Source organism: Anabrus simplex, chromosome X (genome assembly GCF_040414725.1).
Source record: "Anabrus simplex isolate iqAnaSimp1 chromosome X, ASM4041472v1, whole genome shotgun sequence".
NCBI lineage: Eukaryota > Metazoa > Arthropoda > Insecta > Orthoptera > Tettigoniidae > Anabrus > Anabrus simplex.
The window spans coordinates 193367376-193391367 of record NC_090279.1 but is presented as its reverse complement, the minus strand read 5'-3'; the positions used below and the strand labels follow the sequence as shown (position 1 = coordinate 193391367).

Here is a 23992-nt window from a genome sequence, read left to right as displayed (position 1 = left end):
TAATCCTATTTATTTCAAGTCCCTCAAACTAATATTGAGATACCAAAATGCCGAAATTTTGACATGAAAAGGGCTTCTTCAAGGTTACAATAAATCTGTCAAAAAATTTCCCGCACTTACGGGTATCATTAAAAGAGGGAGATTAATTATCTTTGGACGGTATTTACATCCAGACTGAGTGAATAAATCAGGAGAGCACTGGTTTTCTGAGCCCAACTTAGCGGGTTCGATCGCCGGCTCAGAGCGGTGGTTTCTCATGCTCCTCGAATACGACAGTACCGGGTCGGTAAATACACTAGCATGTAAACGATCTCCCGCGAGGCAAAATTCCGGCAACTTGACCTAAGACAAAAAACCATTTATTACTTTATAATGTTATTGTTCTTACGTCCCATTAACTATTTTTGATGGTTTTCGAAAACGCCGAGGTGTCGGAATTTTGTCCAGTAAATCTGCCGACACGAGGCTGACTTATTTGAGCACCTTCAAATACCACCGGACCGATCCAGGATCGAACCTGCCAAGTTGGGATCAGAAGGCCAGCGCCTCAACCGTTTTTGATTGGTATTTCTTTAACGTCGATCCCAATAAACAGAGGAAAAAGACTAGTACACATTCTGGGTAAAGAACCCTTAATTGCGAACTGATAGCGCCAGGTTGGTTCCTGAATCATTAGCGTAGAAGGCTAGTCTATAAGTGAATGCACTATACAGTCACATACATTACATTAATTATGATATTACGTAAGATGTGAATAATGATGGTCCTAACGCTGGACCGTGTGGTGCTCCTATAAAACAGGTAAAGGTTTACAAGGTAATGGCTTTCAGATGCATCACATGGTAATCTTCTGCAGAGAGATTATATTCAAGGACAGGCTGTACTGTGTGTGCCCTTTTAAAACCCCACTTTGCTTGTAACACCGTAGAGATGACAGTGGCAGAACGTGAGTATCAAGGTGAACATGGTAATGAAACAACCAGTGTAAATTAAGTTGAGAAGCTGAACACACGCCAACAGCAGACATCTCCTCCAGGTAAGACAATATTAAAATATTACAAACACAGCGTTTCGAAAGTACGCTGACAACCTTTAAAGGCTTACAAATAAGACTTTACCTTTCAACGACCTTGTATCCAACCATGGCAGTATTTAAGCTTTCTCACAAGAAACAGACCGAGTACATACGTTCGAGATTAAATGTAAATCGTGAACAGAGATTTGAGATAAACTGTTGTTCGTTCTGGAGCTGTATTCGTAATAACAGCGTATTGCATGATCTACTCTGTACTATGTCGTTCACCCACTCTACCGTAATGTAGCGTCCGGATCTATGGCTAAATGGTTAGCGTGTAGGCCTTTGGTCACAGGGATCCCGGGTTCGATTCCAGGCAGGGTCGGGAATTTTAACCATAATTGATTAATTTCCCAGGCACGGGGACTGGGTGTATGTGTCGTCTTCATCATCATTTCATCCTCATCATGACGCGCAGGTCACCTACGGGAGTCCAATAAAAATGCCTGCACTTGGCGAGCCGAACATGTCCTCGGACACTCCCGGCACTAAAAGCCATACGCCATTTCATTTCACCGTAATGTAACAAGATTATAATAAATTCCAGGGGTACGATAGACCGTACCCCTACGATTTATGCAAATCTTATAGCATAACCGCTGTGCAGGTAGAGTATACTTGTTTTGCATTCCAACATTACTGACCAAAACTTCGGGCTAGAGTCATGACTCATGACATTGTGCTCTTTTTGTAATTTATTTTTCACCAGTAAACTTTACCCGTTTAACACTTAATCAGTGGTATCAATGGTGCATTGCTAATGTAATCCTAATATTGTAGGCAGCTCCCTAGCCAAGCCAGTTAAGACGCGTAAAAATGTAGCTCATCAAACGCACACACCCACACATACAGGGGATACACACACACTCTCTCTGCCACCGAAGACACACACGCACATACGCACACACACTCTCACGTACATACACCGACAGGTCCGTGGATACTTACCTACTTACCTCATATAATAGGCCGTGGACGGGCTGGAACAGACTAAAATAGCCTGGAGCTGAACCCGAGCCTAATTAGAGTAAGGGGAGGAACGGGAATGGAAAGAACCCAGAACCCTTCCCAGTATATGAAAGAAAGGGATCAAAAATATGGGGGTTTATTGATAAACATAAGGCAAAACAAGATAGATGAAAAGAAAATGAATAGGAACAAATGTTACTCACTGAGGTTTACGTCAGGTGTCTATCTCATACATCCAATTGATACCAAGAGGCTCATCAAACACAAATCAAACATAGCCACGTTCGCCTCTTACAACGTCAAACATCTCCCATGTACGGCTGGATTGCCCCCACCTTATTTCGTATGCGTGACATATGACGCGTCGCTCCCCGCAGTGAAATAATAAAACGCACATCCTCTAAAGGAACTTCACACACACATCCAAAAACATTAGATACGTCCAGATCACGACTCAAATATCTCCGCGTATAAGAACGAGCATCACCCGAGACGCGATTCATCACAACAATCCCCCATCTCGAATACGCGACATCTCAAAGAACAAAGGAAAGATAAAAGATGGTTGCCATAGTTATGAGGCGACTAAACAAATCTAACAATTAAAGAAGACACATTCAAAGGAACACAACAAACGTTACTAAAAAATTAGGCCAGCAAATAGCCCAAAGAATGAAAATAAAGAAGATGTAAATAATAATAACACTGTGAGAAACGGAGAATACTATTAATCAGGCAGACAGACAGTACAACCACACACACGCACTACAGAGACCCAAGAGAAGCGCACGCAAATCAGAATAATCAGTATGTCCAGACACATAACGAATATACAGTAATCCGCATAGCAAGACATGTGCTTTCATGGACTCATGAGCTCAATACAAGATGCGTAACAATGATAAAGGATCGCCGCATCGAGGTAAGGCATACCCCAACTTAAATCACCGGAACATCATCATAACCAGCACGCCCACAACGTACCCATATCGCCTCGCCATGGACGAACACGAATACCAGTCACAGCGTCAAAACACAGCATCACACATCCAGAGCTCGGCCATGAAAGGAATCGACGAGTGATAAAAAGTAGTAGGTCTCAAGCATCATATCACATGCACGCAAACAATCACACAATAGACCAATATCATCCTCCATCCTCACAGGTTTATATGACATGAAAAGTAGAGCATACAAAAATCAATGGAAACCTACAGTAAAATGAAACGTGAAATTAGCAGAAAAATATATAACCAATATGCCCACGCAACCATAGCAAGCCAAGAAATGAAAGTTACCTGAATAATCGGGCGTAGTGCAGTGCCTTTAGGTAGTCACAAAGTAGCGACTCAAAGAAAGAGTCGGGCAATTGAGTGGATGTATCCACGGCAGGAAAAGAAAACGACACAAGTAAAATATTTCACATCTCAAGATGCTCATTGTTTTATAGACCGCCATGTTGGCTTCACCGTCTAACGATCTTATTCCAAAGAAAGTGAGCACAAGACTGCTGGGAGACACTTCAGCTGATGGCCGGAAGCGCTCTCTGTCAAGGAGAAAACAAGTCATACGTCACGTCTAGGGAATAGATCGACAGAAATGTCGATAGCGGTCAAAGAATGTGGTATGTTCTAAGAAGTGCGTCACCAAGGCACACTCATTCGTCATGAAGTAACTACACGACGATGGTGGTAATTGATTTTGTCACTGTTTGTATACGTAGTTAGAGTCATTAAGTTCGTGGACTGGCCGTCTAGTATCGCTGTGGTGCAATACAGCCGAGAGTTTGCACAACAGGATGGTGCCATGGCAGCTGTTAGCTAGTCCCAGCAAGAGGAAGTTGCGGGCTTACAGTGAAAGCAGAACCACGGTATCTATTGTGAAGGGTAGTTGAATGTGCAGGAGTAATTTGAAAATGCCGTAGTTTAATTAAGAGGCAAATTTCAAATTCTGCCAAAAATTACGCAAATCCGCTGGCGAAACGTTTGAGGCGCATGTGACACGTGTAACATAGAACGTCGTCGCGAGTTGACACCGTTCGAACGGGGTATGGTGGTCGGTGCCCGACGGATGGGAAGAGTGATTTCGGAAGTGGTGCGAGAATTCGGCTTCACACGATCAACCCTGTGCAGGGTGTATCGTGAATGGTTGAATGCGAGTGTCACCGTCCACAACAGACGAACGACCGGCCGTCCAATCACCCTCGATGACCGTGTTCGGCGACATCTGAGACGGGCAACCGTGCGACAAATCACGGCTCAATTCAACATAGGCCGCGCTAGACACGTCTCTCAGTGGACAATCCGTAGAAACATGGGTTCTATGGGGTATGGGAGCAGGGCGCCGCACACGGATGCCACTGTTAACCCAACGTCATCAGGCACAACAGCGCGCATTTGTCGCCAGTCACCAGGGATGGGCACTGGAACAATGGAGTAACGAACGTGATATGGTCGGACGAATCACGATTTCAACTGCACCATGCCGATGGGAGGCACCGTATATGGCGCAGACCACATGAAGCGATGGATCCCGCCTGCCTCGAAGGTGTGGTCCATGGCGCTGGTGTCTGTGTTATGGTCTGGGGTGCATTTTCCTGGTATGGAATGGGCCTCCTAGTTGTTCTGGAAGAGACTTTGAATGGTACGCGACATGCTGAGCTGCTCGGAGACCATCTCCACCCATTTTTGGCCTTCCAGCGCCCCAGATGGTTCAGCGGTGTTTCAAGATGATAACGCGCCGCCACATCGCTCCCACGTCGCCCGGGAATGGTTCCAGGAACATGCAACGGAGGTCCAAGGACTGCTATGGCCACCCAGGTGCCCCGATATGAACCCTATCGAGCATATCTGGAATGTCATGGAACGCACGCTCCGTGCCAGGGATCCTGCACCCATGAACAGACTAGCATTGGCCGTCGCTCTGCAAACGATTTGGTGTCAGCTGCGTCCAGCGGACTACCAGGGACTTGTCGACTCACTTTCACGGCGTCTCATTGCAGTTTGCAGGGCCAGACGAGGCCCCACACGCTATTAGGTGACTATCCCATGACATTTGCTTAGTGTATATCAAATATAATATTTTTTTCATGAAGTTATTTTCAAGTAGTCAATTTTCCATTAAATTTTCATTTCAATATACACTGACTGACAGAGCAAATGCAACACCAAGAAGGAGTGGTCAGAACTTTATGCCTTCGAAATAATCTGCTCCGTACATCTTTGTCCATGGACACTGGACGATCTGAGCGAGGCAAATCGGCAGTTGATACTCTACCCCGTTTGAACGTCTCCACCCACCTCGGCACTGTTCTGTAGGGCATGGCATGCACACCTAATGCTTCACGCAGCTCTGTGTGGCATTGACGTGCATTTCTGCCGCGGAGAACTGCTATGTTAATATACGATCGTTGCTCCTGCTTGTTGACTTCCATTTTGAGACGCCTTCACTCACACATTGAATTTGGGGACATGCTTACACCCACACCGTTGTTTACATACACCATCTAGCGGCATCATTCGCAAGTACATACCGTACGTTTCCAAATGAATATCTTAGATTTTCCGTGTTGTCTCCTGTTTGCGAGAAAAAAAAAATAGTTGTCATGACTTATAACTCGACCTATGTATATTTTATAGAGAAGAAGATATACTAGAATTATTGAGCTAGTTTCATTAATGAAGTTAAAGAATATACACTGACCGACAGAGCAAATGCAACACCAAGGAGGAGTGGTTCGAAAGGGATGAAAGTTGGGGATAAAACAGAGACGGCACGGACGAATAATTGATGTTTATTTCAAACCGATATGCAGGTTACACAATGCGCACGGCATCGACTCAGGAGGATGTAGGACCACCGCGAGCGGCGATGCACGCAGAAACACGTCGAGGTACAGAGTCAATAAGAGTGCGGATGGTGTCCTGAGGGATAGTTCTCCATTCTCTGTGAACCATTTGCCACAGTTGGTCGTCCGTACGAGGCTGGGGCAGAGTTTGCAAACGGCGTCCAATGAGATCCCACACGTGTTCGATTGGTGAGAGATCCGGAGAGTACGCTGGCCACGGAAGCATTGGTACACCTCGTAGAGCCTGTTGGGAGATGCGAGCAGTGTGTGGGCGGGCATTATCCTGCTGAAACAGAGCATTGGGCAGCCCCTGAAGGTACGGGAGTGCCACCGGCCGCAGCACATGCTGCACGTAGCGGTGGGCATTTAACGTGCCTTGAATACGCACTAGAGGTGACGTGGAATCATACGCAATAGCGCCCCAAACCATGATGCCGCGTTGTCTAGCGGTAGGGCGCTCCACAGTTACGGCCGGATTTGACCTTTCTCCACGCCGACGCCACACGCGTCTGCGGTGACTATCACTGACAGAACAGAAGCGTGACTCATCGGAGAACACGACGTTCCGCCATTCCCTCATCCAAGTCGCTCTAGCCCGGCACCATGCCAGGCGTGCACGTCTATGCTGTGGAGTCAATGGTAGTCTTCTGAGCGGACGCCGGGAGTGCAGGCCTCCTTCAACCAATCGACGGGAAATTGTTCTGGTCGACATTGGAACAGCCAGGGTGTCTTGCACATGCTGAAGAATGGCAGTTGACGTGGCGTGCGGGGCTGCCACCGCTTGGCGGCGGATGCGCCGATCCTGCGTGCTGACGTCACTCGGGCTGCGCCTGGACCCCTCGCACGTGCCACATGTCCCTGCGCCAACCATCTTCGCCACAGGCGCTGCACCGTGGACACATCCCTATGGGTATCGGCTGCGATTTGACGAAGCGACCAACCAGCCCTTCTCAGCCCGATCACCATACCCCTCGTAAAGTCGTCTGTCTGCTGGAAATGCCTCCGTTGACGGCGGCCTGGCATTCTTAGCTATACACGTGTCCTGTGGCACACGACAACACGTTCTACAATGACTGTCGGCTGAGAAATCACGGTACGAAGTGGGCCATTCGCCAACGCCGTGTCCCATTTATCGTTCGCTACGTGCGCAGCACAGCGGCGCATTTCACATCATGAGCATACCTCAGTGACGTCAGTCTACTCTGCAATTGGCATAAAGTTCTGACCACTCCTTCTTGGTGTTGCATTTGCTCTGTCAGTCAATGTAAATAAATAAATAAATAAATAAATAAATAAATAAATAAATAAATAAATAAATAAATAAATAAATAAATAAATAAATAAATATTTAGTACACTTGAATAAACATATGCAGATATATGTTCCTCGTCACATTTTAAGAAATAATGTTGTAACCGTGAACGAATATTTTCTCAGGATGGACAGACCTTCAGTGTTGTTCACGACGCGGCGAATAGCTCTCACAAGCAGTGTGATGTCAATCTTCGTCCAGCTGATAGAAATAGCCATCTCTCTGTTACGTCCAGACCTGTACCGGGATCGACCCAAGGACCTGAGCAAGCTCGGAAGATCATTCAGAGAACGGTACGACTTCATTGTGGTGGGTGCCGGATCCGCAGGGTCTGTGGTGGCCAGCAGGCTGTCGGAGGTGGAAGGATGGAATGTGCTACTCTTAGAAGCAGGTGAGTTACGTTTCTTATCCAGCGTTAAAGTCATTTTTTTTACAATTCGTTTTACGTCGCACCGACACAGATAGGTCTTATGGTGATCATGGAATAGGAAAGTGCTAGGAGTGGAAAGGAAGTGACAGTGGCCTTAAGGTACAGCCCCAGCATTTGACCTGGTAAGAAAATGGGAAACCACGGAAAATCACCTTCAGGGCTGCCGACAGTGGGGTTCGAACACACTATCTCTCGAATGTAATCTCACAGCTGCGGGTCCCTAACAGCAAGGTCAACTCGCTCGGTGAAATAACAATTAACCTGACCAAGCCTTGAAAATCCACAACCTGGCTCCAGTCATTCGACCGGGTCAGGAATGGAATGGATGAAGCCCCATCTAGCGGCGAGGATAGGAATTGTGACCGGGATTTGAACCAAGGAACCGAGCGGTGAAAGGTCGGCCCGCAACCGCCTGAGCCATGGAGGCTCTCCTGACCAAGCCATACTATACTTTATTTCAGAAATGTAAGTTATAGTTGCTTGTACAGCCATAACTTATTTTAACGAAAATACACCATGTGAATGGAGAAAGCTCACAGAAAGGTAGTGTTTGAATCATATTATTATTATTATTATTATTATTATTATTATTATTATTATTATTATTATTATTATTATTATTATTATTATTATTATTATTATTTAAGATTTTTCTACAATACACTAGTCAACGAAAGTGGCCATATACAGTACTTTTCTCCTAAACATTTACCGACATTCTGCATATTTCTCATTTAAACCTCTTCTACGTGTGCTCCCCTCCATACACCACTCATCTCTATTTCCCTAGGACTCCCCATTTTCTGTTCCTCCCAACTTCTCAGTTTAGCATCATCTTCGGGATTCTGTCGTCTGCCATCATTTTCACATGTCCAAATTATTTTGATCATCTTTCATCAGTCACATCCAATATATTCTTCTCTGATATATGTTGTCCTAGACTATATACCATTGTTAACGCCTAGGAGAAAATAAATAATACTTAGAGTAGTAATAGTCAAGAAATTGTAATAAGGAGAATGTAATGCATGTATCAGATGTAATGAATTGTAATAAAAGAATGTTCTGATGATGATGATGATGCTTGTTGTTTAAAGGGGCCAAACATCTAGGTCATCGGCTCCTAGTCGTTCGAAGTGAGACGAAATGGTATGACAATTTAAAAATTAATAATCCTCCACTGGCCAGATTCGAAAACGTGAGGACGAAGAATGAATGGATGGATATGAAGTTAAAACAATCAGTGGACGCGACCCGCAATGCCCCACATTCCCAGAAACTAGCGTTAAATCATAGTATTACTGATCAAGGGACTGCGTCTAAAGCACAACACTGATCGATGATGCTTGTAGTCGAAACGGGTCCAAAATCCAGGTGATCGGCCCTTCATAATGGTACTTATCGCTAGGAAAATAGAACCATGCTATTTCTCATGTTGCGGTACTAATCAAAAGTAGCGTAGACTCGCGGTATTCCATACATTATGGTACTTTTTTTTATTTTTATTTTTGCTAGTTGCTTTACGTCGCACCGACACAGATAGGTCTTATGGCGACGATGGGACAGGAAAGGCCTAGGACTGGGAAGGAAACGGCCGTGGCCTTCATTAAGGTACAGCCCCAGCATTTGCCTGGTGTGAAAATGGGAAACCACGGAAAACCATTTTCAGGGCTGCCGATAGTGGGGTTCGAACCTACTATCTCCCGAATACTGGATACTAGCCGCACTTAAACGACTGCAGCTATCGAGCTCGGTACATTATGGTACTATTCACAGGTAATGAAATTCGCACGTGTAACACAGACCTATGGTGTTTCGCACACTGCGGCGCTATTTACAGGCAACGCAAACCTATGGTGTTCCTCACATAGTGTGTACTAAGCATAGGCAAGGCAGAACCATGGTGTTGCTCATATAGGGGTACGAATCACGGGTACTGTAAAATGCATCCTGAGCCACGCACTATGGCTACTAATCACAAACCTATTGTGTACCTAACATAGTGGTACTACGCGCAAGTAAAAGCGACCCATGGTGTTCCCCGCGAGGTGGCGCTAAACACAAGTAGTTTCATGGTTCTAATAAAATCATCCCTTGGTCGCCCCTTTTAGTCGCCTCTTACGACAGGCACGGGATACCGTGGGTGTATTATTCATTTGCGTCCCACACCCACAGGGGGTAAAGAATGTTCTCTCCCCAGTTTATGCGAGACGGAACTAGGGCATGGGAATATTCTATTCTAAGTCGGTGTTCTGTCTAATGTTACTCCTAAGTATTTGGGCGCGATGTCATGAGGAAATACTGCCTGTGGTCTAGATATCAAAACGTCTAAAGCTTCACGTTGAGCTTCGTTAATCGTTGTACGAAGAACATCATGAAACAGAAGTTCTCTTGGCAGTCATTTAAGAAAAGATTCAGTATTCGGGAGATAGTGGGTTCGAACCCCTCTGTCGGCAGCCGTGAAGATGGTTTTCTGTGGTTTCCCATTTTCACACCAGGCAAATGCCGGGGCTGTACTTTAATTAAGGCCACGGCCACTTCCTCCCACTTCCTAGGCCTTTCCGATCCCGTCGTCGCCATAAGACCTATCTGTGTCGGTGCGACGTAAAGCAACTTGTAAAAAAAAGAAGAAAGGCAAACAACTGATAGGGAATCTAGCACCTGAGCGACTGCCCTAAATGCACATTAGTGGTGACTGATGGGAATGAAATGTCTATTACGCACTAAGTGAAAGCCATATTTAGAGGCATGATTCTTCCGTAAAAATGTATGTACTATTTCGCGAAACGGAAACAATATTTCGTCTTATTTTGCGAAATAGACCTTCCCCATGGTTTCAAATTCACTTATCCGTGGTTTCCCATTTTTTTCACACCAGGCAAATGCTGGGGCTGCACCTCAATTAAGCCCACGGCCACTTCCTTCCCACTCCTAGCCCTTTCCTGTCCCATCGTCGCCATAAGACATATCTGTGTCGGTGCGACTTAAAGCAACTAGCAAAAAAATCACTTAAATTATTTTCTAAAATTAATCACAAGAAGTGCGATTTGTAAATTATTTATCTGAAGGGCAGATATATTTATCGCAATAATATTGCTAATGTAATATTGTTTTGGGAACAGTAGGCCGTGTTTTAACAATTATGATTAGAGTCCAGATGTTTAGGACGTAATAGGTTAGAATACAAACTCACTTAAGCGAATAACAAGTACACTCTACCCGGACAATAGTTCTGTTATGAGTAGAGCCCGGATTTCCATGCAAATGCATGTTTTAAATAAGCTTTTTACACTTCTTAATTCGTTTTATGGCTTAACGATTCCAAATAACCGATCCTTTTCCCTGCATGTTTCTCTTTAGGAGAAAATTCATGTATAAAGCAAAATTTTCTGGATTTAATAGGGAATATTTGGATGTTTAATATTGTATAATATGACTTTTCTTCTGACATGGGCATACACACTTTGTATTGTTAACTTGCATGATAGTGCATTTTACGAATGTTGCTTTGCAGAAATTGGGACCGTTGTTCCATGTTTTACAGTTTCTCTGTTACTGAGAGACGGAGAGAATGTATTCCTGGCATCCTATCTGACAACCAAAGTTAGTACATATGGTAGAGTTCCTATAATCCAATTAACCGCGCAATTTCACATCTGTTGCTTGAGTAAACATTGGTATGTAGTGTGCCGGTCGTGATGAGACTGGAAGCATTTGACTTATAAAAGCTTGACTAATTTTCAGACACAATGTATAAGATTATAGTGACAATTCGGAACTTAGAAGTCTTCAAATGATCTTCTAGTTATTTTTCAAATGTCTTCTCTTCCAGCCTTGGAAGTTGATACTGTCAAGTAAGGTGGCGAAACTTATCCTGAAGTTTTAAGAATTTGCATTATTTTCAACAAAACAAGTATTGATAGGTGGACCCACTAAAACATTCATTCATTAAGAATTTAATTTTTGTATAATATATTGTCAATACGGAGCAAACATGAAATTTATAAGTTGTACGCAAATCATTGTTGATGCAACATCTATCGTTTGTAAGGAGAAAAGGTTTTACATCTAGAAACATCATACAGATGGAAATGACGATTGCTAAGTTCACTATCCATCACATTGTCATAAAAGCAATTAAAACTGTAGTGCACCTTTATGAACCTGAGCTCAGGTACCTTGATAAATAAACAAATTAAAACAGTAATATCTGACTGTGTTTGTTGACAGGCACTTCAGAGCCTTACAGTTCGGACGTCCCGTCCCTCGGAGGTACTCTACAACGTTCAGCTGTAGACTGGCAGCACCTGGCGGAGTACGATCCCAAGTTCTGTCAAGCCATGGAACGACAGCGCTGTTACGTCCCGGCAGGGCGCACTCTGGGAGGTACCAGCACCCTCAACGGAATGCTGTACGTGCGAGGGAACAGGCGGGACTATGACGACTGGGCGGCGGTAGGCAACACCGGTTGGGACTACGACACTGTCCTCAAGTACTTCAAGAAATCTGAAGACATGCGAGCAAAGAGATTCAAGAACGACACCAAGTATCACAGCACAGGCGGATACCTCACAGTAGACGAGTTCAAATATCGATCCCCAGTGTCGGATGCTCTGCTAGAAGCAGGACAAGAATTAGGATATAAGAATGTGGATCACAACGCCGAGAGCCAGACAGGATTTGTGAGGATGTACGGAACTGTTCGTAACGGTTTCCGCTGTAACACAGCGAAGGCATTTCTACAACCAGCAAAGGATCGAAGGAATCTGGACATCAGTCTCAATTCAGAGGTCGAGCGGATTCTGATAGATCCAAATACGACGCAAGCATACGGAGTGGTCTTCACGAAGAACAGGAAAAGATACACCATATTTGCTGATAAGGAAGTTGTTGTATCGGCAGGTGCTTTTGGATCGCCCAAGCTACTGCTTTTATCCGGTATAGGACCAAAGGAGCACTTACAGGATATCGGGATATCACCCACGATCGCCGACCTCAAGGTTGGCCATAACCTACAAGACCACATTGCTACAGGAGGTATCGTTTATCTGATCAACAAGCCAGCCAGTGTTGTAGCACCGCGAGCTTTAAATTTACAAAATTTACTGGATTTCTTCCTATTCAGTCGTGGACCAACGATGAGTTCTGGAATTGCTGAAACGGTTGCCTTCGTGCATACTAAATATTCTGAAGATCCAGAGAGGCCAGATGTAGCCCTCTATCTATCAGCAGTGACAGACAATAACGACGCAGGTTTATACATCAAGAAACTGAACAGCTTAACAGATGATTTCTACAACGCAGTGTTTGAACCTATACTTTTCCAAGATGCTTTCGAATCCTTGGGGACTTTGCTCAACCCTAAGAGCCGTGGAATGGTTAAACTGAAAGGGAAGGACCCAAAGTTGCCTCCAGTCATTGAACTTAATTATTTATCGCATGAAGACGACGTCAAGAAACTGGTTGAAGCGACCAAGTTTGGACTGAAGCTGAGCAAGACTAAGGTGATGCAAGAGTACGGTGCAACCGTGAACCCAAACCCGTTTCCCGGTTGCGAAGATTTGCCGTTTATGGGGGACTCGTATCTCGAATGCGCCGTCAGAAAATACACGCACAGTTTGTGGCATTACGTTGGCACTTGCAAGATGGGTCCTGCAGGAGATCCTGATTCCGTTGTAAATCCAAGGCTTCAAGTCAAAGGCGTTCGTGGATTACGAGTGGTGGATGCCTCTGTAATGCCCGTTGTACCTGGAGCGAACACGAACGCTCCGACAATAATGATCGCGGAGAAAGCTGGAGATATGATCAAGGAAGACTGGGGTAACATTGTCGTTTGAATATGGTAATGAGGAAGTGCACAGTGCATTTTCGGTACAAACAAATGATGAGTTTCCATTATTAGAGACGGTTGACGTCGAACAAGTGTCTTCTACGGACACTCCTCCGTGGAAATGCTACTCGTATGTATGTAATTTTTGGGTGCGGCGAAGAAGTGCATTGTGAAACAGGTTATCGTTTTGCCTTTGTCGGGAGGAGCTATGGGAAATCTGTGCTAACAGGCGTTGGAAAGCACAAGGCAACAGCCGTATAAATAGGCACTCAATATTAGACGGGGAGGGGATTGGAGAGTTAATAAACCGGCAATTTAAAACGGTATTACGTTCTCCTCCATCTAAGAGTACATAAAAGCATATTTTGAAACTTATTCTTTCTCAAATAATCCTCATGGGGACAAATTAACAGAACCATGGCCAACTGAAATGCAGTGGAATACGTTCATTGTTTAGGCCTGCGTGTTCAGAACAAATTACTACAGTCATGGCCAACTGAAATAAGAGTGGCATACGCTCCTTCCTATGCCCCATGCACCCGTACGCCAAATCAACTCACTCATGGGCACATGCTAAGCTGTTGAATGATAAAGAAACCGCCTGATATTAGCACCTCAAGAAGTGTGCCCCCATATTGTTGCAACGTGGTTTATGCTGTTATTATGGACACCACCAATAGCTTTCTACTCTAAATCCTGGATTTGAAATTTTAAACCCACACCTGAACTGGTGTATTGCAAATTACTTATTATTATTATTGTTGTTATTGTAAATTGATTTGTATTTGAAATAAAGACCAGCCAATACATACAGACAATGGTAATTATTGTTTTAAAGGTTATTAAGACGTAATCACCTGCTCCTAATCTAATTAGAGGGAAAAGAAGAATCCGATCTTATGGAGAAATGATGACTGTTGTTTAAAGGGGCCGAACAACTAGGTCATCGGCCTCTAATGGTACGAAATAAGAAGAAAAGTAACGACAATTTAAAAATCCAAAATTAATCCACTGACTAGAATTGAAAACATGATGATGAAGAATGAATGGATGAACTGGATTTAAAATAATCAGCGGATCTTACTCACGATACAGTAGAACCCCGCTTAACCGAAACCCGGCTTAAGTGAAATACTCTGGCAAAATTGTATTTTAATATTTTGTTTTTACCCTCTCGTTCTTAACCGTCGATATTAGTAATTCTCTTGCTATTCGTGCTGAGAGCTACTAGACAAACCCTATTTTTATATTGTGACTTATGCCCCAAAGCACGTGTAGCATAAAACAAAGTAGTTTCTTACCCTTTAGTTCGTTCCATGATACATTTTTCTTGAACAAGCAGTAATTTTTATTATTATTATTATCAGTCATGAAAATTATGCAGACGACTCCGACATTGACAATAGCAGTTCTGACAATCGAGTGACATTAGATGATGGATTTAATGCACTCGAGGTAAGATTGATTTCGAATTTTTTATTAGTACCACACGCTAATTACAGTTCTGTATACAGTATTCAGTTCAGTAGTGACAAAAACTGTTTACTTATTTCAGATTGCTTTGCACATTGTTGAACAAAGCAATGAATCTACACCAGTTGTATTGTTGATTAAACGGTGGTGCAATATATCTGCACGACAGCGCTGCACCAAGAAAATTCAAAAGAAAATCATTGATTTTATACAATGAGTGCCATTAGGTAAACATTTTAACTTCCGGAAATATTTATCATGTGTCATCCGAAAACACGATTCAACCGAAGTGGTTCCGCCCCCTTTATTTCGAATAAACGGGGTTCTAATGTATTAAAAGTTAAAAATAATTCCAAAATCAATACACTGTCTAGAATTCAAAAAGGCGACGATAAACCATGATTGTGAACTTAAACAATCAGTGGATCCAACCCGCAAAGCCCCACCATCCCAGAAACTATCTTAAAACAATATGGTATATACTGACCACGCTCTGCTTCGAAAGCACAATCCTGAACCAATGATGTTTGTTGTCTAAAGAGGACCAAAATCCAGGTCATCGGCCCCTCATAATGGTACTTATCGCTTGTGAAGTAGAACCAAGGTATTTCTCATATAGTGGTACTAATCACAAGTAATGTACGTCGCACAGGTAACGCAGACCTATGGTGTTTCCCACATCATGGCGTCACTCATAGGCAACGCAGACCCACGGTTTTGCTCATATAGTGGTGCTGTAAAATCCATACTGACGCACACTCTGTAGCTATTAATCACAAATCTCTTGTGTACCCAACATAGCGGTACTACTCGCAAGTAAAGGCGACCCATGGTGTTCCTCGCGTGATGTTACTAATCACAAGTACTCATGGTTCTAATTCAATCATCCTTGGTCGCCTCTTTTAGTGGCCTCTTACGACATGTAGGGGATACCGTGGGTGTACTTTTCGTCTGCGTCCTCCACCGACAGGGAGAAAGATACAATCGGTTGAAGAAGAGGAAGGGCCACGAACGGTGTGACAGTCTTTCAAGGCCTCGCAATGTAATACCGTCTGGGTCGCAAGGGAAGAAACCATCACAGACTCTTGTCTACAGGCAGTGGGTTCGTATCTGGCCAGTCCAAGGATTCTAATTCTGGACCGAGTGCTGAAAAGGGGTTCACGTAGCCTCGTCAGACCAACTGAGGATGTGTGATACGAGAGGCAGTGGATACGGTAAAGAAGGTAAGCAACAGGCTAACGATGACGTCAGCCTGACCACGTGGCACGCCAGTTTCTGGATGTGTAGCAGCTGCCTTGGCTGTCCTAAAGGTCAATTGCGTCACAGGTTTGTTCGATTTTCGGGAGAGAGCAGGAGGTGATCACAAGAGGTCACATAACACTATGACTGTCAGATAAACGGCCAGATATGTAGACTGCAGTTTTTTCAAACTAGAAGTTAAATATTTTCTTGCGAACTATCAATGGATTATAACTATGGTATTGTTATGCGGAAGATGTAGTGACATTTTTATTGCCTTGGCAGTAAGGATGTTGAACATGTAGTGAAATTTAGCGCGGTCGTACACCTGTTCCCGTGTGTTTTAGTTTGTTTAGTGCTAATCCTTTTGAAATTGTGTTGTTAAAGAGTCCAATATTAGACTCTCATTAGGCTATAATGCGGAAGTTCGAATCTAGAAAAGAATTGGGACTGAGACCTACACATATGAAGAAATGTTAAAATTAATTAGATATGTAACGAAACATATAAATTGTCGTAGAAATTTAAATTTAAAAGGACTGAAAATGTTAAATAGACGCAACATATAAGATTCAAGTTATGTATCGTATCAAATAATTCCAAGCAAATTATAAAATAAATAAATAAATAAATAAATAAATAAATAAATAAATAAATAAATAAATAAATAAATAAATAAATAAATAACGTTATATCATGACGAATATAAGAACCAAGTGTGATGACTCATCGAGTTCAGGCGCGCTCCGCCAGGCAGCGCTAGAGTTTGGTAGCTCCACAATACCTATCAGCTGGTCTTAGGAATGGTGACACAGGAAACGTATTACTCCGTATTTGATAAGTATATACACTGCCTTTTATTAAAAAATGAGAGATTACAATTAAAATACCACGGCAGAGAACAATGGAAAAATATCATACACGGAAATAAGAGCTACGACTTTCATCACATGTTGCGAAAAGCACAAGTTACTCGAGTGCATATATACATAAATAACACAACTCCCAGCATATTAAAAAACACCCATGAACTATTTAAAGGTAATACTCTACTTACCATCTCAGTTTGTCGGTTACTGGACTTTCGAAAGCTTGCATGAAGATTTGGCGGATGTTCGAGATTGTAAATCTCGCCGGATTTCTTTCCCTCTGAAGAAAAATCGGCACTTCAGATAATGATAAACAAGGCTGGGGATTATATCCATAACATGTTGAAGACAACAGCCAGCACCTGAAGGATCAACGGAAATTTTGTCTATAGAATCGATACAATCAAAAAATATTTCGCTCCACATCGATTTTGAGTTCAGTTTTTCACTAAATACTTTCTCGGCCTGGAAAAGAATGTCACATACACTTTTCGAAGGGCGTGCTAAAAACACTTCATTATTGCTTGAACCGTAGTCTTTTATTTCGGAGAGAACTGAAAATGTACTATGATTATTGTCACGTAGAGAATGAGCACAGGGCGAACACTTAATAAATTTAGAAGAGTGCTTAACAACGTACCCAGCCAAATGGTTCACTAAACACTTCTCAATCGAAGAGTTTCGAACTGTGTATTTCTAACCTGCTTCTCCAATAAATTGATTCTCGACTTTGCTGAGTTTAGACTGGATCTAGATCGATTTAAATTTCGATTAGCATTTTCTAGGCGCCTTTTGAGCGATAATATTGTCTTTTCGGCATCAGAAAGCACACTAGAATAACCCAAATTTTGATCAACATTAGACTGACCTTTTAATTCTCCGCTTGCTGCTACACTCCCGTCTTCAATCTTCTTTCTTCTTCTCCTAGTGGTGTCTAGATTCTTTTTTCCTGTTGGGAGTTTCACGGGACTTAATCTCACTTGAAAGGTATTTCGGCAAATTAGGTAAAATGTGAGGCACTGCTCCTGGACGTAATTTCCATCTCTCACGAGGCATAACCACTTTTTCACCATTCACTATAAAGTTATCTGATTTTACTATCAAATCATCAGAGAAATGAACTTGACAAATTCTACCATTCCTTTCGTGGAATAGCTCTGGCCCATTTTTCAAATTTATTTCTATCCTTCGGTGGTGAAAAGAATTTTATACCATTAACTACTCAACCATAGCCTGACTTACAGCCAGGCACAAAACAGTACGGCATGTTGAACTATTAATTTAATCAGGCCACATAACACACGTGCTTTAAGTACTCAACACACAATGAACTGAGTTTAGGAACTGAAAGCAAAGGAAATTCAACTTGTTGACTTGAAATATCTCGCACAATAACATCCCCCGCCCTTTCCAACACATGGTTTGCCGGTCTATTCAAGCACGTGTTGGACACCGACGTTTGCAGTGCTCCCAGTGGCGGGTCCACAAACTACCACGCTATAACAGTTGAATCATCACACTTGGTTCTTATATTCGCCATGGTTATATATTTCAGATCCCTCCAGTGCTGTCGATCATAAGTAGAAGCGGATAACAAGTGCAGTCTACCCTGAACAATGGTTGTGCTGTGAGTTTTGCATAAGCGTTAGGGGTTTGACCCATCAGAACCCCTAGTATTTATGTTACTCTCGCTACCGGAAGATGGACTAGTCGAAAATAATATTCATAATAACCAAATTAGTTTGCGTTCTAAGCTAATCCTGCCTAAACATCAGTAATCATAAGGCATCTTTGAGTGTCGCAATGCCGGCATCATAATATAAGGGTAGCTAGCATGTTCATTAGGACGATCAATTTAGGGATATTTGCCTGGACCTGAGGGCTATTTCGAGGTCCACTCAGTCTGCGAAGGAACACTTGGGGAGCTATCTGACGGCAAGATAGTGGCCCCGGTCTAGAAAACTAAGAATAACGACCGAGAAGAATCATCGCGCAGGTTACACGTCACCTCGTAATATGCACTCCTTCCGGGTAGAGCAGCGGTCGCTTTGGAAGCCAAGGGCCGTTAGAGCTGTACACAGTCAGATTGTGTTTGAGTGTTTAAATATTGACGTGAAAGCCGGTTCGTTTACTTGGCAATTAATGTAACAAGATATTCATGCATTTAACCTTTATGATCCTAACGTACCCAAAGAAGGGAGCTTAATATTAGAAGGGAAATTCATGACTTTTCCCGGCTGTTGGCAGCATTTGATGTGGCAACTACACGAGGTGTATTTTGTTAGTGGTTTAACGTTAAACGAATTAAACAGGTGGTTTCGCAACGATAGGGGCTAGAGCAGGGTACATACCGACCGTGGCCGTAATTTTTCCCTGGTGTGAAAAAGAGAAACCATGGAAAACAATCTGCAGGGCTACCGACGGCAGGGTTCGAATCCCTCATCTTCGGAATGCAGGCTTATTACTAAACGCCCGAACAGTGTAGCCAATGGGCTCGCCGCTGCATGAAAAATACAGCTGAGAATGCTTATCTATAGAAATAAAGCTGTAGGGCACCCGCTCTCTTCAGTTTCGTTTGTTATGCCAATTTTTCAGAATATTATTATAATTAATCATATACAGTCGTATCAGCACTGTTAACAAGATGGCTTTGATATTTTATAATGATTAAAATTTTTCATATGTTTATCCGATTTAGGTAAACTCAAGACCGTATCAGTGGTTTCTACCTTTCGTGTCTGTTTTTTCCGTCTGTTCGTCTGATCCACCATCACGGCGAAACGGCTGGATAGAACTCGACCAAACCTGACGTAGAGACAAGAATCATCCAGGCGAAGGTTTAGAGGAGCTCAAGATTTAAAAATCACTGAAATGACTGGAGGTTTATATGGAAACCACAGCAGTTTTTTTCCCATTTTCTCTTATACTATCAGTTTCTGTAAAATATGTCGAAAATATGTGAAACATCCATTCATTGTAAACAACTTTTGTTATGAGAATAATTTCGCTTACTCTTCAAATGACGGAGAAAATTACTACTTTCTGCTGGTTTCATGATATGCACTGAGTGGCCGACAGACCGACAACGAATCTACCGGTTACCATGGCAAATCTCTGAACCGCTTACCAGCAGGGAAGGATCATAATGTCATTTTCGTCAACATTCATGTAAACTCGTGGTTGTTCGTGGCGTAGAAGGCTTTAATTTCTTGCCTCTGTCTTGCCTCTTTAGGCGTAAGTAATAACTACATCCCGGATTTTTATGCATTAATAGGTTAGAATGCAAACTTCCTGAAGCGAGTAACAAGTATAGACTACCTTCACAACGACTATGCTACGGGGTTTTCATAAACATCAGGGGTATAGTCCATCAGAACCCCTATAATTTATGTTACTCTTGCTACGTTATGGAAGAGCAGGTGGCCGACACTTCCTACTAACCAAATTGGTTTGCAATCTAACCTGTTACTGCACACCATAAGTCATTTTCTTATTTGTTTACGTAAGAATCCCTGCGCCTAAATTTCTCCTCTGTTACTGCCTTCTTATATCCGTAACCGATATCATCAGAATTTATTGAAGGACATTTCATTATACAATACATCCACTTGATATTTACTTTTTTTTGTCAACTGTAATACTTTCTTCCTTAATTCCCCCGTATGTATGCGAGTGCTAATCCAGAAACCTGGACACTCTTTCCTTTGAGGTAAAGTCCCAAGCTGGAACATATCGAAATGTGGAGGCAATTTCAATGACGGTACAGACCTTCGTTTCGGGGTAATTACTTTCTAAACGGTAAGTCATTTCACCAAGCAGATTACACAATCGCTGCTCAATTTGGAGAAATTTTCAACTTCGGTCCTATGCTTTATTGTCGTATCTCGATTCTTTATACTTTAGATAGCGCTGTATTTCTCGATTACAATCAAATCTCTCCAACTCGATTTTGACTGGCATTACGAAAGGGGGCATGTCATCGTAATGAACACTATCCAAATTGTGAATGGGCATTAGGAAAGGGGGCCTCTCATTGTAATGAACACTATCCAAATTGAGAATGGGCATTAGGAAAGGGGGCCTGTCATTGTAATGAACAACATCCTAACTGTGAACGGGCATTAGGAAAGGGGGCCTGTCATTGTAATGAACACTATCCAAATTGTGAATGGGCATTAGGAAAGGGGGCCTGTCATGGAAATGAACAGTACCCAAATTGAGAATGCCAGTTGGCATGCGAGCGTGCCGTTATTGTAGAAACTCCCGAACTCGATTGTGAATGGCTGTAGGAAATATGGCCTGCCACCGTCATCAAAATTACCTCAACGTGCACTTTACAACAATATTTTGATTTTGCTACTTGCTTTACGTCGCACCGACAGAGACAGGTCTTATGGCGACGAAGGGATAGGAAAGGGCTAGGACCGGGAAGGAAGCAGCCGTGGCCTTAATTAGGGTACAGCCCCAGCATTTGCCTGGTGTGAAAATGGAAACCACGGAAAACCATCTTCAGGGCTGCCGACAGTGGGGTTCGAACCCACGATCTCCCGGATGCAAGCTCATAGCTGCGCTCCCCTAACCACACGGCCAACTCGCCCGGTCCACAATAGTAAAAAAGTATGTGGTCCCACCAGTTTTGTTTTTTGGATAGCGGTAGGTGAGGTAAGGTATTCTGCCCGAAGGCAGGTCTGAAGATCCGCAGAGGTGTGCCTGAACCGGAGTTTTACGTACGGTAGGGTGGCCAGATCCTTTCCGCTCCTCCATTCCCTTACCCCCCACCAACAGCGCGTGGCAACCCATCCAAAACTTGACCACGACCAATGTTGCTTAACTTCGGAGATCACACGAGATCTGGAGTTTCAACACGGCTACGGCCGTTGGCGGATAGCGGTAAGAGATATGCAATTTAATAAAATCTTACTAACTGCGTGTACACTAATGTATGTACAACTCCGTATACAAGGTAGAATACCGTAGCGAAGCACGGGTAAATTTGCTTGTTGAAAATATATTCAGAATTATCTGACTCAAGCACCCTTAACTGCCAGCTGACAGTGACGTAATGGATCACGTAATCATTACTACAGAAGGTGAGTGTGTATATGACTAAGTTACACAGCTTGTCTGTTAACACGGAGTTCTGTTATTAAGTGAGATGGAAACAACAGTGGTCTCAACACTGGACCGTGAGGCACCCCATAGTCCAAGGAAGGGTTAGGAGGGAGCCCCTCCAAAACGTATCACATGCTACTCTACGGCAGAGAGATTCTTCTCAAGAACAGGATGTATGTGCATGTTAAAAACACCCCGCTTTGTTTGTCACACAGCGGAGATGAGAGTGACAGTACAGGATCAAGGTGAGCGGGGTTGTTGGACCGAGCGGCCAGTGTCATTCTAGTCGGGAAGCCACGCACACGGCCACGACAGACACCTCCAGGTAAGGCAATATCCGGATATTACAAACAGGAGGTTTGGAAAGCAAGTTCATTCTCATTAAGATTGAAAATATGGCCTTACGTTCATACGACAGGACACTACTTTCAAAGTTTAACGCAAGACACCAAACGAGAACAAATATTTGCTACGTGATAACAGCTTTTTTTTAATGATCTACTCTATACTGACTATCACATTATTGTGCCTCTTCGTAGATAAAACTGGCAAATTATTATTATTATTATTATTATTATTATTATTATTATTATTATTATTAACATGTGCCTCCATAGTTACACGGTTAACTTGCTGGCCTTTGCTCCATGAGGTCTCGGATGGGGGATTTTAAAGATAATTCGTTAATTCTGACGGCTCGGAGATAGGTAGGGTGTGCGTGTACGTGTGTGTGTGTGTGTGTGTGTGTGTGTGTGTGTGTGTGTGTGTGTGTGTGTGTGCTGTCTCCACATGCAGGTCGCCCATATGGCATGAACTGAAAAGGCCTGCATCAAACCTCTCATGAGGCCATAAGCCATTATTATTATTATTATTATTATTATTATTATTATTATTATTATTATTATTATTATTATTATTATTTTGCTAGTGATTTAACATGTCGAAGATTTTCGGCAACGGAATGATGAGGAAGGAAGCGGTCGTGGCCTTAATTATGGTACCATTTGCCTGGTGTGAGAATGGGAAACCACGGAAATTCATCTTCAGGACTGCCGACAGTGGGGTTCTAATTCACTATCCCCCTGATAGCTGCACGTCCCCAACCGCACGGTCAACTCGCTCGGTCACTCCTACAACAAAGCGAATGCTGGAACAGTTCCTAGTACAGACCACGGCAGCCAAAACTCTCAACTTCACCATACATCATCTTCACTATGAGCTGATCGACATTAGTACCAATAATTACCACTTGCAGCGCAGACGACATGACAACGCGTTGCACAAGGCTGCCAACTTACGAACTACATTGTTATGTCCGGCTAGTGACAAGAGTACAGTGCTTGGGGCAAGCAAAGGGGCATTGGGGGCGTAATCCCCCGTAAGCTGGATAGTATTTCCATAATTGGTTTGCGCATGTACTGGTTAGAGACAAGAAAAAGTGTTATAAAGCCTTAGCAGTGTTTGGCACACAAAACACGTTTCCCTTTGCGAAAATCAATTTATCATAAATATGTCTCTCGTTCATGGACATCTATCAACGCCTGATAATTTCAGATGATCACCAACCATAAGACACAGCACGTTCGGTTGCTAGGCAACATTGTCTGACCATACATCCATACCTTACAACACAGCCTGCACGGTTGCTAGGTTACATTATCTAACAATCCATCCACACCTTACATCACAGCCTGCATGGTAGCTAGGAAACACTGCCTGACCATACATCCATACCTTACAACACAGCCTGCACGGTTGCTAGGTTACATTATCTAACAATCCATCCACACCTTACATAACAGCCTGCATGGTAGCTAGGAAACACTGCCTGACCAT

At 43.1% G+C, this 23992-nt stretch overlaps 1 protein-coding gene across 1 annotated transcript; it reads left to right on the top strand.

Annotated features, from left to right (window-relative positions):
* Nucleotides 1-1008: 1008 nt before the first annotated feature.
* Nucleotides 1009-14268, top strand: LOC136886082 (glucose dehydrogenase [FAD, quinone]). Its single transcript, XM_067158810.2, has 3 exons — nt 1009-1036; nt 7329-7594; nt 11864-14268. The coding sequence occupies exons 2-3, from the start codon at nt 7330-7332 to the stop codon at nt 13468-13470; spliced, it is 1872 nt and encodes a 623-aa protein (XP_067014911.2). The 5' UTR covers nt 1009-1036; nt 7329; the 3' UTR covers nt 13471-14268.
* Nucleotides 14269-23992: the final 9724 nt, after the last annotated feature.

Coding starts and splice junctions, on each gene's coding strand:
- LOC136886082 (XM_067158810.2), top strand. CDS start 7,330: ATGGACAGACCTTCAGTGTTGTTCACGACGCGGCGAATAGCTCTCACA. Junction 7,595..11,863: donor TGTGCTACTCTTAGAAGCAG/GTGAGTTACGTT, acceptor GTTTGTTGACAG/GCACTTCAGAGCCTTACAGT.